The sequence below is a fragment of the Mytilus edulis genome, chromosome 1, assembly GCF_963676685.1.
Source record: "Mytilus edulis chromosome 1, xbMytEdul2.2, whole genome shotgun sequence".
NCBI lineage: Eukaryota > Metazoa > Mollusca > Bivalvia > Mytilida > Mytilidae > Mytilus > Mytilus edulis.
Window position 1 is genome coordinate 81,679,365 of NC_092344.1, and position 13,893 is coordinate 81,693,257.

General features: G+C 32.3%; 1 protein-coding gene and 1 long non-coding RNA gene across 2 annotated transcripts in view; one reads left to right on the plus strand and one right to left on the minus strand.

Annotated features, from left to right (window-relative positions):
* LOC139491879 (uncharacterized) overlaps window positions 1-13,497 on the plus strand; it is a 38,318-nt gene extending 24,821 nt beyond the window's left edge. The window contains exons 2-6 of the mRNA XM_071279798.1: window positions 34-115; window positions 420-598; window positions 1,153-1,585; window positions 7,617-7,732; window positions 11,986-13,497. Coding sequence (XP_071135899.1) covers window positions 1,336-1,585; window positions 7,617-7,732; window positions 11,986-13,137 — 1,518 coding nt within the window. The 5' untranslated portion in view covers window positions 34-115; window positions 420-598; window positions 1,153-1,335 and the 3' untranslated portion in view covers window positions 13,138-13,497. The remainder of the gene's footprint in view (window positions 1-33; window positions 116-419; window positions 599-1,152; window positions 1,586-7,616; window positions 7,733-11,985) is intronic.
* Window positions 2,402-4,996, minus strand: LOC139491889 (uncharacterized). The gene is made up of 3 exons (XR_011656661.1): window positions 4,523-4,996; window positions 3,711-3,779; window positions 2,402-2,948 (listed from the first exon to the last, which is right to left on the minus strand). It is a non-coding gene; the product is annotated as an uncharacterized lncRNA (long non-coding RNA).
* Window positions 13,498-13,893: the final 396 nt, after the last annotated feature.

A 13,893-nucleotide genomic window follows, 5' to 3' on the forward strand; every position in this document is an offset into this window, starting at 1 on the left:
GCAAAACTTATAATCTTGAATATTTATTTTCAGTATTCAATCCTTAGATTTGACGAAAAAAGATTAAAAGTTATAGAAGAAATGAAAACCAAGGAGACTGAAAATGAAACTGCAGGTATATTATTTATATTTCTGTAGAAATAATACCCCAAAGGGAATGCAGTTTGGAATATGCCAAATGATACACAAAATTTAAGTATTTAATTCTATTTTTGTAAAAATATTGGGTTAGAAATTATAAATAAGGGTCGGTTAGACAGTTATAAACTCTTTTTTTTTAAAATTTTGCCCAAATACCTATTCTGACAAAATTTCTTGCAAAATTTGTTCAACTAAGAGGTGTACATTTTGGTTTGTTTAAAAGTGTATGACTGAAAACAATCTTAATAAGCCTATTTATTGAATTGATATATTACTAGATGTAGATAATGAAGCCTTTGAGCCACCTCCACCAAAGAGAGCAAAAAGGAGAGAAACAAAGAAAAGAAAGCCTAAAGAGAAAGTAAAGGCAGTGAAAAAAAATGTCAATAATTTTGAAGAAATAAAGGAAGAAATGAGAAGAGCCACAGAAGATGAGTCTTTAGGTGGATTATCACAGGTAATTTCTGCTGCTACATTATATACTGATTAAATTATAACATTAATTATTAGACGTCATGCAAGTAAGTTAAATTAGTAGAGTGACTATATGACAATAACTTGTTATTTAAAACTAACTGCAAGTTTGACATTAATTATCTCAAAGAATTAGCAAATATGTGGTAAGATAAAAAAAAGATCTGAGCTTCAAAGCAGATCTGGGGACACAGAAATACCAGACATTCTTCTGTTAAGTCTTGTAAGCGTTCTCATGCCTACAAGGATTATTCAAAAGGAAATAAATTGAAAATTTTGAAAATCAGCGCAGATTTACTATATTTAAAGATATACTTCTTTCTATTCTATTGAAATCTCTTATTGACCTACAGTATAATTTAAGGTTGATTATATTTTGATGTCATAGATGTAACTGTACTTGACATGTTTGTTTTAGCAAAATTGCAAATTCATGGGAAACAATTTATTTGGAAACTATATTACTATAAACAAGTAATATTGCTCTGAATTTTGAAGTCAAAATGCATAATAGTTAAATGTTATGGTTATTTTTAGGGTCAAGTATGCTACAGTATGTTGTATGTGAGTTTTAGGATTTGGCAGACGTTAATGGTGGCGGACCTTGACACTGCAATGCAGAATATAGTAATGGAAGCAACTGTCCGAGTATTTGAACTGTCTAGATTCAGATATAACATAAGTATGGATATCAAAGAAGTTGAATGGTAGGAACAGTTGATGGATAAATCTGTTAACTATATGAAAGCATTTACAACTTATGATTCATTCAGACAGATAGCCAAGAGATACTGCAGTGCAATATTACAGAGCAAATTGAATTTCTATAATGACTTCTTACCTTTACCTCTGACAGATCTGTTGATCACATATGGTGATCTCCCTTATTGTGATCAGCTCAAGATTGCAGTTGAAGTTCTCTGTCACTCGCGACAACCAATCTACCAGTTTCAACATGCTCAAAACTTTCGTAAGCTTAAGTATTGTATATTATTAGATTTTCAATATTGAATGACTTAATTGAGGGCTGTATCATGTAAGTCAATTTGCATTGTGTTCTATTTATAAAATCAAAATAATTAAATACTAGTTTTACAGCATGGTACATACTACCTAATCTTCTTCTTCAGATAAAACAAATAGTACAGTCATCTGAGGTTTGATTTTGCAATACTACAAAAGCAGGGTTATATGTAAATGTCTTAAAAACAAATATGCAAAATATCATATACAGCTAAAAGATCTACAAATAAGTCCTAAGGAAATAGAGAACAGTAACATAGAAAAAATAGAACACAAACATAATCTTATAGTCATTTATTTTTTAACAAACTATATAGAGTTTTAAAGTAGGGTTGGCTATCCCCAACATAATTAGCTCAGGAAATTCTCCTCTGACCACAGTCTCAGGTTTGGATATTTCTTCTGGATACTGGATCACACTATTTAATCTACCCCTCTCTGAAATCAGAATTATACTCACAAACTTCCTACTTAAAAGCAAGTACCTACATTATTATCTTAACAACAATGATTGATAGCCAGACACTTTAAATTCTGTGGATTCATTTATTTTCGTGGATAAAGGAAAACTTGTATGTTCGTTAATATTTAATTTCGTGGTTTTGCTGACGTCTGCATACAAGCCTAAAGAAAACTTGTCATTCCTTGAAAATTTAATTTCGTGGTTTACCTGTACCCACAAAATCCATGAAAAATTGGTATCCAACGAATATTAATGAATCCACAGCAAGGACAATGATGAGCAAGACAAGACATACAAATGGGTATACATTTACAATTAATTCTCCATAGGCCGTAATGGTAACGTTTTCCTCCGTTGCTCAGTCCATATCGTTTACTTGAACATGTATGATGGCTCATATCGAAGCTGATACATTTATACATGTCTGGTTAAATTTTCGGGGTGGCAAGTGAGATTACTTTTTTCGCAAATTGATGGACCCCGGAAGATGGTGAAAAATGACACTCTCCTCATGAAATAATCCCAAAATTCTGATCATAAAATTCAATAAAAAAATTGTCCTTTCTAATAATTTATTTCAGGTCAAATCTACATCTTTCTTTTCTCATCACACCAGCTCTATAAAACAGTTCTTATTGTTCATTTATGTCCATTTTTAAAATCACAGCATCCACAATTGTATGGCGGACTAATATTTTTTTTAATTACGTCATCTGAGTTCCTCATCTCAAGGTCTATTAGGGATCCTGACCCATATTGAAATTCATACTTCTGATTTTTCCAAATATTTTTATGTGATCTTCATCGGTATAACATTCTGAATAAATCTGTGTATTTTTGTCCATTTCTGAAAAAAAATAAAGTTGTTTTAGCACTATACGGCAATGACACTTTCGTCGCTATATTCATTTATTTTGAATACAATGTGTTTGTATAATTAATTTCATCCAGAATACCTGCACTAGTCAAAACAAGGACAAAACTTCTGATTATAACCTTTAATTACAATACACAGACCCTGTTAAAGCATTCTATAAAATTTTCTTGTGCCTTAAAGTGCATTTTGACAGAGAAATTATGCAAAAATGAAGATTTTATAAAAAAACCAACACCAAAATAATTATTCTTACTAGTGGAAATCTGGTATTTAAAACTGTGGAAAGCACTCTTAACTACTTGGAAAGTCATCCTTATCATATAATTAGAGTGCAATATAGTGCAAATTTTCAAAACTTGTCCTTTCACATAATTCTATTTGAGAAAAAATGTTTTCAACATGTATTTCAGTGAAAACCTTTTATTATTGAGAAATCCACATGAGGTTTTAAAGGAAACATTGTGACATCACATGTATTATGGCGTCATTAAATAACGACAGATCAAAATAGAGCTAAATATAGTTTGCAGTGTTACGTGAGAAACAGTTGCTGCAAGATTTAACTCGAAATATTGAGTCGAAACGATCTGTAACTAAGCCTTTTCATTTAATACCAAGACCATAGCAACAGTTTTCATATTTGCATATTTTTAACATACCGACTGTAATTTCAATTGCATAAATACCATAAATAAACAATTTAGAGCTTGCCTAATAAAGCAAAATGCTTACCAGTTATTCAGGACTTTTTAAAACCTCTAGTTTGCCATCTCAGGTTAAAAAGTAATGATATGTCTGGAACTGAAATAAGACAAAAAAATTACTCAGGCTGTGTTATCATTTGATTTAAATACATAAGTACTATTGAGAGAGAAAAATCTAATTCTTGAAAGTTTAATCACAAAGAAAGACAAATGCTTCTCCCTTGTGGCTTAGTCACCTTCATTTAAACCTTTTATTTTAGAAGCAATGGGTAGTAGCTAACTAGCTTAATAGTTGAATAGGTGCAGAAATATTGTTTTCAAAAAGGTTTGACCCTCCCCCTTTTTCACTGAGAAATGACAATATCTATTGTTTTGCTCAAGTGCATTAAAAATATTAGTTCATGATTTTCTTAAAACATGTACATGTTTTTTCTGTTTTTTTGCATATGATATCTACTGACCAGGGGTCAAATCATTGGATAAAAGCACATGCGATGATGTATCTCACTTTACTCGTATGTAGTGTGTTATCTCCCTTGATTATCAGGTATTCCTGTAGACCGAAGTGATAATTACATAACAAAGACTATATTGGGTCATGTTTACTTACAATTTAATAATATTTAAAAGTTGTTTCTTGCCTTTTTCAATATAGTAAACAAATTCCTTTCGGATCTCTTGGAAGTAAACAAAGTTATGATTGTGCCTAAAAAAAGTGTTCAGCCCCGTGCCAGTAATGCATTTTAAAAGCAAAGTTTCATTGAGTTTTTGCTGATCTTTATCAATAATATTTATCTTAAACCATTTATAATAACTAGGTATAAATAAAAAACTACTAACCATCATTTTCGGTGGTGTACAAGGTGAAATCATCCATAAATCAGCCTGAAAACTTCTGGAATTAAGCTTCTAATTTGGGTATACATTTACAATTAATTCTCCATAGGCCGTAATGGTAACGTTTTCCTCCGTTGCTCAGTCCATATCGTTTACTTGAACATGTATGATGGCTCATATCGAAGCTGATACATTTATACATGTCTGGTTAAATTTTCGGGGTGGCAAGTGAGATTACTTTTTTCGCAAATTGATGGACCCCGGAAGATGGTGAAAAATGACACTCTCCTCATGAAATAATCCCAAAATTCTGATCATAAAATTCAATAAAAAAATTGTCCTTTCTAATAATTTATTTCAGGTCAAATCTACATCTTTCTTTTCTCATCACACCAGCTCTATAAAACAGTTCTTATTGTTCATTTATGTCCATTTTTAAAATCACAGCATCCACAATTGTATGGCGGACTAATATTTTTTTTGGAAAATGACGCAGTCATTGTTCCATAACTGCCGACCTGAACTTCATTACATTGCTCTGCCTACCGCGCTTGGTTTCGTATTTCCTATTTTCCAAACAAACTGGAATCTGCTTGTGTTATCATTATGCATCATTGTGTAGTATTAAACCAGCCAGGACCCAGTTTACACTGGTTTTTGCTTGTATTCCACTACACTCGAACAAAGTGTTGTAGTTTGACGGGAACCAGTTTTAGAATTTGTAAACTACAAAACGTAATCGGTTATTGTTCATTCCGTTTTGGTGTTTCATACCGACTTATATGGTTTCAATAAGCTTAAGACCATTCAAACATTAATGTGATAGGTATATTAAAGATTGTTTTACAAAAGGATTGAACTGTTTTACTTTCAAAGTCGTACTATAGGGATATCTGTCATATACGGATTTCCACTCTCACCGGTTAATTTCTTCTTTTACACGTGCATTGGGAACTTCCTGTTTAATCGCAAGTTTTAAAATTGTTTTTGAGTGAATTAAACTTATTTTAACAATCATGAAGCGTTCCAGAATCATTTTAAAGCAGTTTCTTCTTCTCTTTGATGATGGAAAATAGGTTTTCTCAAGAAAATACCGCAAACGATCGCAGAGGAATTGAAACGTACAAGTCAAGTCGGCACCTGGTTAAATTGGCATCTAGTCAAATCGGCACCTATTCGACGTCAATTCGGCATCCAATAATATTTGATATAATATTTTCTATTCAATTAATTAATTACTGTTACCAAGTACATAGTGAATATGTTGTTGTGTATTTTGGTAAACTACGAAACGAAAGTGAATATGTGGTGTATAAAGGTAAACAACGAAGCCCTTACCAAAGCTGTTGTTTTAACAATTAGACAATTTGTGTAATTGTAAAAACAAGTCAATTATTAAAATAAAATGGAAAACTATGAGTCCCTTTCAATAAATCAAACTTTCATGCCAAATAATTAGCAAATTTAAGGTGTTTGTTTTTCAGTAAAGTTTAAACAGCATTAAACCAACAATCCTGTAAAATGCTCAACTGGTTAAAATAATGCAGAAAAATACACAATATCTCATGTATTAGTCCAAATAATTATGACGTCTGGCAAGGCTATTTTATTATTTTTCTGGGACGCCTTCCTACCACGTTCAGGTGCCAATTTAACTAGGTGCCAGTTTGACTAGAATTCTTTGACAAATGTTTGAAACTATCTGAGTTTCATTAGACCTTTGATAGCAGTAACAAAAAGATTATTTACTTAATATTTTGTGGGAGAAGGGGGTTCAGACTGTGTGGCATCAGGTCTGTTTGTGCCCAATACATTTTCGCACCCTACACGTTCGCACATTCACACTCTACTCATTCACGCCCAATTTTAATTCAAATTCAAGTTGAATAATTGGAAAATTATGGTTGTTGTTTTAAATTGCTTTGGTGTAAATACTGAATGTATTTATAGCTTGGTATGAGTAAAACATTGAAGATTTTAAAGGAAAAAACACAAAAGATAATTGTTTTTAACAGCTTGGTCCCATTGATCTGAAACAACGAAACAATAAAACATAGAAACCAAAATATAGCAATCCACTAATATAACCAAAACATGATAAAATTTATTCAACACGCAGAAACAAACATAGTCAGAATCTCACTTCATATTGAAACAAGTCAATGAAACAAGTTATAGCAATACACTAACCAAAACATGATTAAGAGTTATTCAACACAAAATAAAACGTTGACAAAATACCACTTTATTTAGAAAGGATTATTATTATTTTTAGCAATACCTTATCCAAAACATAATTAAGATTTATTCAACACAAAAAAAAATTGCTGTCTCACTTTATTTTGAGACAATGACAACAATTATACTTATAAGAAAACACTTGCTTACATAGTTATTAAACACAAAACCAATTAAGATTGGGTGCGAACATGTAGGGTGTGAAAGTGAAAGGGGTGAAAATGAGTGGGCGCAAACGTGAATGGAAGCGAACGGACTCAGATTCAGACTATGTACCAGTGAGAAATATACAAGCCTTTCTACGGTATTTATTTGTACAATTCAGCTAGTCTTGACCTATTCATTTGTCTTAAAAAACCAGCCAGTTGTCACCTTCACTTCACACACACACACATATACGAATATCAATTATATGCTTACGATACATGTTGCATTGTTAAACTAATTACGGTATGTGAAAATCAAGACTTGCATAAAAACTATCCCAATATTAGAGACAGTGGCGTCATTTTTCTTCAGAGCTTTCAGCTCTTTGATTAATTACGTCATCTGAGTTCCTCATCTCAAGGTCTATTAGGGATCCTGACCCAAATAAATCAACATGGCCAAAATCATCAGTCAACTCCTTATTGGAGCTCTAAAAAGCTATAAAACATGGCAACCTGAAAAAAAAAAGATCCAACAAGATAAAATCTTCTAAAAGTTAATAAACTCTCAGGAAATCTTAGTAATATGTTGTATTTTACCTTGTTTTTCCATTTAACATTATTGGGATGTATTTAGGAATAACATGGACATGATATATTATAGTGTTTTGAGTAAACATCATGATTTTTTTCTTAATCTTTTTTATTTGCAGTTCAAACAGATATGTCAAATCTTAAACGGGATATCGTCAAGAAATACAAGATATTGCTGTCTCTAGTTTTTAGTGTAAACAATGATATGCCTGAACAGTCAGCAGCAGCCAGACAGGTATGGAAATAAATTGTTCAAATAATTGTACTGTTAATGCATTATTATCTATTCAGTACTAAATTTTGGGGTAAAGATTTTTAATCACAAATTGAAGCGAACAGCCCAATACATTTCTCATACATGAAGGTTTGAATGCTGAATTTTTACAAAACCTAGAAATTCAATGTCAAAGAAAATTCATTTTGGAGCTTTTGCCAACACTTGGTTATCATTGTTGTTACAGACTTATAAAAAATCTGAATTTCAAAAAACATTGCACTTGGCTAAAAATAGAACAAAAGGATAAAATGATTTTATATAGATAGATTGAGAAAATCTGACATGAGGCAAAAGTTCAAAGCTTAGAATATCAAGATCTACTTACTTCTTATTTTTCACCAAAATTATCAGATGACTCCTTATATAAGAGTTATTGCCCTTAAAAAAGTTCAATGACAATTTGATACAAATTTTAATTATACCCCACACAACGAAGTTGCGGAGGGTATAATGTTTTTGACCCGTCAGTCCATCCGTCCGTCAGTCCTTTTTCTTGTCATCGCAACTCCTCTCAAACCACACAACAGAATTTCACAAAACCTTTTTAGATAATAAGGACATAATATGTAGATGTGCATATCGCCAGGAAATTACGATTCAATATTTTTTCTAGGAGTTACGCCCCTTTGAACTTATTTGCTTTAATGTACTACTGCAACAGTTTGTCATCTCATCTCCTCTGAAACCACACAACAGAATTTCATGAAACTTTGTAGATAATAAGGACATACTATGTCGATGTGTATATCAACAGGAAATAACGATTTAATTTTTTTCTAGGAGTTATGCTCCTTTGAACTTGTTTACTTCAATGTTCTTCTGCAACAGTTTGTCATCGCAACTCCTCTGAAACCACACAACAGAATTTCATGAAACTTTGTAGATAATAAGGACATACTATGTAGATGTGCATATTGACAGGAAATTATGATTCTTTTTTTTTTTCCTACAATTTTCTTTTCTTACACTTTTTTATACGACTGCAAAATTTGAAAAGTTTTTCGTCGTATGTTGCTATCACGTTGGCGTCGTCGTCTGCTTCGTCGTTGTCGTCGTCGTCGTCCGAATACTTTTAGTTTTCGCACTCTAACTTTAGTAAAAGTGAATAGAAATCTATGAAATTTTAACACAAGGTTTATGACCACAAAAGGAAGGTTGGGATTGATTTTGGGAGTGTTGGTCCCAACATTTTAGGAATAAGGGGCCAAAAAGGGCCCAAATAAGCATTTTCTTGGTTTTCGCACTATAACTTTAGTTTAAGTTAATAGAAATCTATGAAATTTTGACACAAGGTTTATGACCACAAAAGAAAGGTTGGGATTAATTTTGGGAGTTTTGGTTCCAACAGTTTAGGAATTAGGGGCCAAAAAAGGGCCCAAATAAGCATTATTCTTGTTTTTTGCACAATAACTTTAGTTTAAGTAAATAGAAATCAATGAAATTTAAACACAATGTTTATGACCACAAAAGGAAGGTTGGTATTGATTTTGGGAGTTTTGGTCCCAACAGTTTCCCAAAATTAAACTTTGTTTGATTTCATCAAAAATTGAATAATTGGGGTTCTTTGATATGCCGAATCTAACTGTGTATGTAGATTCTTAATTTTTGGTCCCGTTTTCAAATTTGTCTACATTAAGGTCCAAAGGGTCCAAAATTAAACTTAGTTTGATTTTAACAAAAATTGAATCCTTGGGGTTCTTTGATATGCTGAATCTAAAAATGTACTTAGATTTTTTATTATTGGCCCAGTTTTCAAGTTGGTCCAAATCGGGGTCCAAAATTAAACTTTGTTTGATTTCATCAAAAATTGAATAATTGGGGTTCTTTGATATGCCAAATCTAACTGTGTATGTAGATTCTTAATTTTTGGTCCCGTTTTAAAATTGGTCTACATTAAAGTCCAAAGGGTCCAAAATTAAACTAATTTTGATTTTAACAAAAATTGAATTCTTGGGCCTCTTTGATATGCTGAATCTAAACATGTACTTAGATTTTTGATTATAGGCCCAGTTTTCAAGTTGGTCCAAATCAGGATCCAAAATTTTTATATTAAGTATTGTGCAATAGCAAGAAATTTTCAATTGCACAGTATTCAGCAATAGCAAGAAATCTTCAATTGCACAGTATTGTGCAATAGCAAGAAATCTTCAATTGCACAGTATTGTGCAATAGCAAATATTTTCAATTGCACAGTATTGCACAATAGCAAGAAATATCTAATTGCACAATATTGTGCAATAGCAAGAAATTCCAATTGGATTTCAATTGGAGTTATCTTTCTTTGTCCAGAATAGTAGTTGAATCAACTTAAATCATTGTTTTATACAATATACAATGTATATTCACTTTTACTACCAACTGATAGATTAAAACAATCTTTACCATTCAGTAATAACAAGCACTTTTTTTACATTTTAATATTTTATGATGTATTTAAATGAGTAGTTATTGTTGCAAACTTCATTAGAAATTTGAATTGAGATCAGTTTTGAAATAAGGGAAAGGGGGATGTGAAAAAAAAATTGGGGGGTCAATTTTTTTCATTTCAGATTTCATAAATAAAAATAAAATTTCTTCAAACATTTTTTTGAGAGGATTAATATTCAACAGCATAGTGAATTGTTCAAAGGCAAACATATTTTTTTTAAGTTCATTAGACCACATTCATTCTGTGTCAGAAACCTATGCTGTGTCAACTATTTAATCACAATCCAAATTTAGAGCTGAATCCAGCTTGAATGTTGTGTCCATACTTGCCCCAACCGTTCAGGGTTCAACCTCTGCGGTCGTATAAAGCTGCGCCCTGCGGAGCATCTGGTTCATTTCTCCAATGACAATGTGGGGACGTGGGGTATGTGAGCGCACTCACTAAGGTTCTTTAATTCTATCTGCTTTTTATCTCTAAAACTGTAACATATCCTATATTTTATTTTCTACATAATTTTTAAGATTGACTTACATAAATTAGGCTGTTAATTTTCTCATTTGAATTGTTTAACATTGTCATATCTGGTCATTGTTGAAGGTCATACAGTAACTTTTAGTTATTAATTTCTGTGTCATTTTGGTCTCTTGTGGAGATTTGTCTCATTGGTAACCATACCAAATCTTCTTTTTTATATTGTTTTGGTATTCTTGAAGCTGTAATTAGGTTAAATGAGGATACTTCAAGTTAGACCTTATAGTATATAATGGTGTCTATAGATTGTAAATTTATAAAGTAATGTGTGTGAATGTTTGTAGAAAAATTACTGTGTATATATTTGTAACAATGCTAAAGATATTTCAGTATACAGTTAATGCTTAACCCTTTCACCGATAGCTGCCCAGACAGAAGCTACTCTGAGACGATGGCTTCCCTGGCTACTATTACTCGAGTGGGAGATCTTCATAATAAATGTCAATTAAAACTTATCTGTAGTTATTTGTGTCTTTATTTCATCATGTTCATTCACTGACACCATGTTCACAGTTTTGTTCATGTTTTGAAATTTTTTTCTTCATAAAATATTCTAATTTTCGACATTATCTAGGTGAAATTTTCAAAATTCTGCTCTTTGACCCAAAATCGTAGTTTTTTAACCCAAAATGGCAAAATTTTGAAAAATTTAATGAGGCTGTACAAATTCCTTACACTGAACGATGTCCATTCCAAGTGTTTTGTACATAAAACGACATTTTATGTAAAAAAAGTATACTAGTTTGGCTTCAATTCTTCCATATTCTTTCAAAAAAAATGTTCCCTCATTTCAAATTCTTGTAAATTCCGTAAATTTCCTCTGATTTTGACACAGTTTTCAACAAACGGAAGCCCCATGTTTACACTTTCATCCTGGTATTCAACAACTCGTGTTTGCACTGTTTTGAGTGGGAAATATAAAAGAGGTATTCTGAACCCGGTAAAACGGGACTCATCGTCAGCTGTCTGAAGAGTGAATCCCGGTAAAACGGGACTCATCGGCGAAAGGGTTAAATTGTTTTTTTTTAAAACTAAAATAACTTCTTGCAGTCGCGCACCATAAATCTTAGTGTAGTTACAGTCTTCACGATGAACTTAAATCTACAGGCCTGGAGCACAATTTTTGAAATTTTTTAGTTAGATTCTGTTGGCCTGTAGATATGATTTTTACAGGCCCGAGAGCAATTCTACAAGCCTGGGCTGCCACTCAGCGTGAAGACTGTAGTTAGTTTAATTTTTGCATCTTTTACAGGTATTATGGCATTTGGAATCTGTCCAGGATGGTGAATATGTGGTATCTGCTTACAATTGTATCAAAATGAATATTGAAAATATCAAAGAAAAAGAAGATCAAAGGATATTGCTGATTGTTTTATTGAATTGTATTAAGGAATGTGTTCTTCACAGTGGACAAAATGGACTGTTCAGTTATACCACAAGTGTTGCTGATACTCTAATGTATCTAGGTAATGCTCTGGTAGAGGAGTTTCCTGAAAGGGTGTTGCCATTGTGGACAGAATTGTGTAAATATTTTAACAAGTATCAAATGAAGTCTATCCTTGGTATCATTATCAAGGCTGTGGAAGTAAAGCCGTCTCTCATTAATGATATGGCTCCAACACTGCAGAAATACTTTACATCTACTTTTAAACACGATAGAGAATGTTGTAGTTTGATGAGAATTTTCTTTCCTGATGAAACTAAGCGTCATCAGATGCTGAAGAAAATAGCAACTAATGCACAAAACTTCACTACATGTGCTTTGTTGAGGCTTGGAATCACTGAATATAAATTCTTGTCCAAAACAAATCCAAACTTGAATATTTTCAGTAAATATGTGAATAGTTTCCTACTGGTAGGATTAAAATCTCTAAAGGAGAAGAATGTTAGCTATGGATGGTCTTCATCTGGTTTACATTTAAACAGTAAAGAACTCAAATACCTCAAGTGGTACTTTGGTATGCTAGCAGCATGTTTAAGTAAGGAGATCATTAAATGTGATCCTTTTACTAAGTTAATGACATTACTTAAGGAAGTTCTGAAAAAAGATGTTAATCTCATGTTAGATTTCTACCAAGCCATGGAAGGTTCCCCGCTTGGATTAAAGGAAACAAAAACACAGTTAGGTAAAGAGCTCGTCAATAGTTACCTTGCTAAATTCAATCAAGAACTTAGGAACTGTAATCATACTCATTACATAAACGTCTTGGAGGATATGAAAAATGCATGCAAGGCATGTGAACAGTATGTACCAAATGGAAGGAAAGAGTTTGGATCAGTAGTAATTACATTCATTAGACATACTTTCAAAGGCAAGAGGAAGTTGATTCAGCTTATGGATGAATTCTTCCCAGATTTTATTCCTGCAAAAAAGGCTGATAAGAAAGAGAAAGACAAAAAATAAATGTAAGGAGTGCTCATATGACTTTCAGGCTAAATTTGCAAGAGAGGACATTCTTGAATATAATGTGATATTACAAGAAAGGACATGTTTAATGCTATCTGATTTTACAAAAGGGTCATATATATTTAATACAATCTGATATTACAAGAGAGAAAATGTTAATAGAATATTTTAAATGAGTGAATGCACAATTTTACTCGTATTTTATGTTGTCAAATCAAGTTTTATTCCATGTAGTGCTTGTAAGCAAAAGTAGACTATTGTTAATCAATGAATTCGTGACAAGTTTACTTGTTTTACACTGTTGTTATAAATGCTCATAGCAAATAGAATCATTAAACTAAAATGTACCTTTTGTAATTGGAAGTTCAGAATTTTACCTGTAATATAAGTCTTCAAAATTTATGTATATTTAACCCGTGTTCTGATGGTTCTTAAGTTTTTAGTTAAAAAAAAAAAGTCTATCAAGTTTATCTGTGAACAGGAGATTTGTTTGCAGGTTCCTTGCATATCCCACATCGCATTTTATTGGAACCCCCAAATGTTGTTTGTGAATACCAGCTTACTTCACGTGCACGAGGTCATTGTTTTCATCCCAGGTCTGGTCAAATCCAGTGGCGGATCCAGAACTTGACCTAAGGGGGGTCCGCTGACTGACCTAAGGGGGGGGGGCCGATCCAGTCATGCTTCAGTGATTCCCTATATAGTCAACCAAATTTTTTCCACAAAAGGGGGGCCCAGGCCCCCCCCCCCCCC